This window comes from Habropoda laboriosa, unplaced genomic scaffold, assembly GCF_001263275.1.
Source record: "Habropoda laboriosa isolate 0110345459 unplaced genomic scaffold, ASM126327v1 scaffold61, whole genome shotgun sequence".
In the NCBI taxonomy this organism is placed as follows: Eukaryota; Metazoa; Arthropoda; class Insecta; order Hymenoptera; family Apidae; genus Habropoda; species Habropoda laboriosa.
In genome coordinates this window covers 1,458,449-1,464,474 of record NW_017100203.1, presented here as the reverse complement: position 1 = coordinate 1,464,474, position 6,026 = coordinate 1,458,449, and the positions used below count along the sequence as shown (strand labels likewise).

The window sequence follows — 6,026 nt, the reverse complement described above, 5'->3', positions numbered from 1 at the left end:
GGTCCTGGTCCTGATCCATCTTCACCTGGTGTACTCATACTAATCGGAATTGGAGGTGCACTTAAAGGAGGACTCAACGCGGATGGTGGAGGACTCACTTCTGATTGATCCAGTACAGTCGTTTGCCATGGGAAAGCTGCAATAAAATTGTACATTAGTCACAATAACCTCGGTTAGTAATAGTATGAAAATAACAACTAGTTTATAATTCACTAATGGTTATTATAATCAACTAAACTAAGTTTACTATCTCCATAAACATATCTGCTTTAGAAATGTTGAAATAGCTAGTAAAGTATCACACTTCGAATAATTATTTTAACGTATCATAACATATTTTTGAATAGTTAAAAATTTGTATGAAAATTATTTTTTCACCAATATGTCGTAAACAATAATTGATAGTCACCCTTCCCCAACATTAAAGTAACATTACATATTAAATATGATACTCATTTTGATCGAAGTAAAACCACATGAAATACACAATTTAAACATGGATGCAAAATTGAATAGTTGAATTTGTTGTAAAATAAAAAATTATCATTGTAAAATAAATTATTGAATTTAATTATGACTGAAATATTGACTAAATATACATCCTTATTATGACATAATAATTGAATATTAGTATATTTCAATATTAATATTAATAAGTTTTTATATTAAAAATATTAATACACATTACTATTGAGCTATCATACTTGATAATATATAAAAAAACAAACGATGTATATGAATACATTTTTTGTATGAATGTGTAACTACATAAGTTACTTTTAATACAAAGTTATAATCATATATATTAAGTAAAAGTTATTTATTTAACAAACATAGAGAACCCACTATATGTAGTTCTATGAATCACTGACAATGTACTTTACAACAAATATAAAAATAATCATACATTTTGTTTGGCAGTGAGAACTCAAACCTTTTTTCCAGTTGCGCACTGCATTGTTCAGCAATGATGGGGGATGGGGCTGGTATGCAGGAGGAACATCGTGGCTGCCATCTGTGAAAGCCTTATCATTTAGTCAAATTCACTAATATTACGATGACATTAATGCAAAATGACGAAATTAAAGAATAAATACGTAAATATAACCGTTCCATAAAATATATTCGCATTAGGTAATTACGAGAAAATGCACGACAAAATGAGCAAATTAAAAATGAATTTTTAATATAATATTATTCAGTAAAATTTTACACAAGTTGTAACATGTACGTTAAAACATAAGTGTTTAATTACATACAAATAAAGAAGAGATGAAATAACGAAAATAAGACTTGCATTTGCTGAAAGTATAAGTACAAAGTACTTCCTGAACTTACACAGAACACCATTATTTTTGGAATTTTCTTCCCTAGATGGTTGTGTTTTAGGAATTTGTACCAAATGCCCAGGTTGTACAATTACATGCTGGAAGACACTTGTCGGGGTTGATGGATTTGAAGCTTCGGTAGCAGTTGTCATCACAACACTCGTAGGTGGTAGTTGTGTTCTCTGCATATCCATATGGGTAGATGTATGTGTGGCCACTTTACTTGCCTAATGATAATTACGTATTATTTTCTCTCTTACTTTACATTCTTTAATAATATGTAGTTCTCAAGCTTATACTGAAATGATTAAGTTGTTATATCAAAGCTGCTTACTTGTTGCAAAACGGACAATTTATCGACATGGACGGATGAAACAGCAGGTGATTGTGGAGGCTGACATTGTGTTTGATGTAACGTTGCTGGAAGCTGACCTAAGTGACTCATTAATGTTGGTCTATATTTATCATCTTGATTCATTATATGGCCTGCTGCAGATACATCCATACTATTTTTTATCACAAGATACTTTTTTTCATGCTGATGCTGCATCACATAAATTGACTGGCTTTGCGCTTGTGGCTGAGCATAATCAACTGGTTGTTCCAAAGGTTTATGCAAAAGGGTCAAGTTTTGTGGTGTTGGTGCAGATAGTGGCATATGAGGTGAATGAGATGGTTTTAATATCTGTGGATTCTGCTCTGGAATTTCAGAATGACTGGGAAAACCGTTGTTGGTAGTGAGTGCATGTTGAAGAATGATGCCTTGCTGTTGTTGAGGAATAGTCGTCACAACCGATGGATGTCGCGGTGGTGGGCTTTGTTCTGCCCATGACAAAGTTAAATTAGATCCAGGTATACCACGACTCACGGGAGAGATTCTTATCACGCTTGTTCCTATACTAGCAGGGACCGGGGCAGTTGGAGCTGGTCGATTTGATCTAACCACTCGATTAGGTTCAGGTTTTATTACTTGCTGTTGATACTGAGTCAAGAAAGTGGATTGAGTAGGCGAATGTTTCCATTTCGCACCAGGCGAAATTAATGGAGCTGCATGATGAGCGGGACTGGCAATAGGCATAAACACATTGTTTTGATTAAGACCCAATGGTGGCACAGGAGATTGATTGATACAAGGAGATATTGAAGACTGTCCAGTTGGCGAGGAAAAGGCTGGAGTTGCTGATCTAGAACTTCCCAAGGAAACTATAATAATAAAAATGTTAAGGCAATTATTATTAAATTAGAAAAGCAAATGTTATTATTTAGCATTAATAATACTTCGAAATTTACCTAGCATATTAGCAGCCTCAGTTTCATCTTGATCAAATCGGCCAGCTATTCTTCTGTCTCCATAATTTGGAGAAGTATCAGAATCTCTAGATGTTTCTTCACCATCCATCTTACCACTAAAAAGAAAATATTGTTAAATTATATAAGCCACTATTGCAAATAATATTTAATTATAAGTTATTACAAGTTTACTTACCCAGGAAATGTATTTGTTGGACCTCTAAGGCAAGACCCTTTCAAACTAAGATGACGAGAACAGTATCCTCTTCGTTGACTTTCTTTGGAACATCCTTCTTTACTACAGAGTCTACGCCACTGTTTACCGTTGAATTTTTTCCTAACTCCACTTGGTGTAGCCACTACATCACCTTTTTTATATCTATGTGGCGTTGCCGCCTGAGATCTATTTAACGTTTAATAATTTAATAATAAATTTACGTTTCCAATATTTTCTTTATTTCGAATTATTAAGTATTGTTGAATTAACGTTATTACCTGGGCGTGGCTGCTTGAGAACGAGGAGTTATACTGCGTTGTTCAACTAAACTACTGGTACTTCCCCGACTTTGCATGCTGCTTCTTTTACTGCTTCCTGACAATTTTGCATCTGTCAAAGTTAAATATATTCACATTATTATTATTACTTTTACTAACGTCTCGTTCGGTAATACACATATCATGAAGATATTAACAAATTAATAATATATTTTCAAGATAAGCAAATGATTTTTTTCGAAAGAATGAAAATTTTTGTAGCAGAATTTTATCTAACCTGCATCTGAAGGGAATGTAATATCTTCCCTATCTAAGTCATCTTCACTTTCTAAATCATCATACGATCGGCTTCCATTACTTAATGCTGCGGTTGCAGAATGTGCAGAGGTGCCTAAAGTCATGAGAGGACTAGTACCAGTTGTTCTGTAATAACCACCTGTGTCGCTATGAGTTGATATATGAGATGTATGGTGAGAAGCGTGATGGAGTTGCAAAATTGGCACTGCTGTCGGAGCTTCTGAAGAATTTCGATAGCCATGTTCTAAAAATTCAAAAACGCAAAAAGATTTCGATTAACAAAGCAGGGTGTTTTCTTTATTGAAAATTAGTTACCATACTACGTAGAGAAATTCCGTACCAATTCCTTCGATCCTCGAAGAATCACAGTCTTCCAATCCTTCCTCTAGTTCGTCCCACCAAGGAGGCTGCACTAATCGTAGATCCGCACGTTTCACAACATAACTATCACTCTGATCATCTTCCCTTGGTATTTTAACAACAAAACGCTTAGGCTTCGTTAAAATCTTGCACACTGTCCCTTTTACAAACACTTTAGTCGCGTCAATATGATTGTTAGACGTTGGACACCTGATACAAACTTTCGCGTCTAAAGTCACTTGCCCGACTGACGGGCTAGCATCACCTATCACATCGTACCTCCCCGCGCCCAAAACGTCTGTGTAACGCATCAGTTTTCTTTCCCCATCAAACTCTATGTAAATCTCTCCTTGAACAACGTTACGTATAACACCTGGATAATAATATGAATCCCTTAAAGCTAACACTCTGTGGTCGCGCCACTCACTGAGATCAATAGCAACAGTAGCAGGCCGAGGACGAGAACGTAAAGGTTCTTCTCGAACAGAATAATCCACTGCCGTACTTTGAGGTGGTAAAACTACCACTGAATGTGCCGAGGATACCTGTTGAAATATTTGTTACCATTAGTATGCATATACATAAAAGTGTACTTTTATTTACAAAACTTAAACTAACAACTACTGTGCTACTTTGTTTCAGTGAAATATCTGTTTAATTGATCGAACAAGACATCCTCAAAAGCTTCATTTCTACTAAATTACGATGATTTACCGTTTGGTTGAGAAATTTTAGGTAATAATAGTTATCTGATTCGTGAACACGTTTCGTGCCACTGTACCACCGGTGGTACACGACAGTTTTCGGAAATGGAACTTTCACTGAACGAAAAAAAGTTATTCTTCGACTTAACTGCTCATGCAAAGAAAGATTAGAGCGTCGAGAATTCAACCTATATCGATATTTTTCTATAATTAAATGTTTTAACGTGACTTTTTAACTTCGTTTCAACGCTCTGGTAGAACTTGTAATTCTCATGTGGCACGAAACGTGTTAATATTCTTATGACTTTTCAGATTTTATATGCTACACCTGGTTTAAGGGTATGCACGCAAAATACAAAAGTCGGTTTTAAAAAGAAAATGGAACTTTTAATTGAAACTTTAGCAACGTAGATCAAGTGCATCAGCGAGGAACTATTTACCAGATATTTTTATAAATTAACTTGTGAAATAAGTAATTATAGTTTCCTAGTTGTAATATAGAAACAGTAAGTTTACATATTCTTAGACACTTAAAATTAGGTGTTACAACAAGTTTCGGTTGTTCGAGAAATACATTGCGTGCATACATTTAAATTATATACATAATGTCTAATTGTGGCATATAAAATATAAGTTCCTTTTTTCAGTTTCACTTAAACTTGACAAACCCAACAGTTTAAATTACCTACTCTAATATTTCCTAATAATACTTTACATTTAGCAGAGATTCGACGGAAATAAAATCTCGCAACAAGTGGATAACATCTGCATCTCGTTACACACACAAAATTCTACTTTCTTCAGTTTACTTTCTTCCTTTCAATACTATCTACCTCACTAACAAAATTCACAAGTGCAACGATTGTTCTACAAACAAAAAGATTCCACAATTTGCACTTTATTCCTAATCTTCTCATAAACTAGTTACAGCATGGACTTTCATAGATCATTTCAAGAAGAAAGATTTGATTTTCATTAATTCTGTAATTACTAAGGATACTACTAACAATTTCTCACAGTTGTATCAAGATTCTTTTTACTTCATAACGCACATAGAAATATCGTTTATTAAATTACCCTGCCAGTTGTTCTTTCTGTCGTTACAGTATATTGAAATAACTTTCTTCTTGAAAGGAACATCTCTCCAATTAATATTACAGCTATCACACCGAGAAAGGATCATCGAGTGCACAAGTTTGACAGAATAAAAGTTCTCTGCAGTGTGTGTAAGCGTGAATTTTTCGTTCGTAGCAATAGCTTATACGCACTTGATAACAATCGGATTCATGCTGCTGCGGAGATTGCCGAGTTGCTAAGGTTGACTGCTGAACTAAACCTGATTGACCGAGTGGCATATTTGGTGCCCGTATGTTCACCATATTATTTATGTTGCTCGTTACATTGCTGATTTTGTCCATCTCCTCGAGTTCCGATGGATCAAACTTTCGTTTCTTTGGAAGTTTCTTAGCACTGATCGTTGGATCCGATGGATCCCGCTGCGGAGGCGCCGGCGGCGGGGGTGGTTGTTCCGGAATAGATTTCTCTTCAATCG

The 6,026-nt window shown here is 35.0% G+C and overlaps 1 protein-coding gene across 1 annotated transcript in view; it reads right to left on the bottom strand.

The window, feature by feature from the left end:
• LOC108570566 (putative transcription factor capicua) overlaps positions 1 to 6,026 on the bottom strand; it is a 17,319-nt gene that overhangs the window by 4,603 nt on the left and 6,690 nt on the right. Inside the window, 12 exon segments of the mRNA XM_017932443.1 lie at positions 1 to 2; positions 4 to 136; positions 935 to 1,015; positions 1,339 to 1,550; positions 1,589 to 1,596; positions 1,663 to 2,531; positions 2,619 to 2,734; positions 2,815 to 3,021; positions 3,114 to 3,225; positions 3,391 to 3,654; positions 3,751 to 4,315; positions 5,743 to 6,026. The exon segment at positions 1 to 2 is cut by the window's left edge and continues 134 nt beyond it; the exon segment at positions 5,743 to 6,026 is cut by the window's right edge and continues 5 nt beyond it. Of these exon segments, the coding sequence (XP_017787932.1) occupies positions 1 to 2; positions 4 to 136; positions 935 to 1,015; positions 1,339 to 1,550; positions 1,589 to 1,596; positions 1,663 to 2,531; positions 2,619 to 2,734; positions 2,815 to 3,021; positions 3,114 to 3,225; positions 3,391 to 3,654; positions 3,751 to 4,315; positions 5,743 to 6,026 (2,853 nt within the window).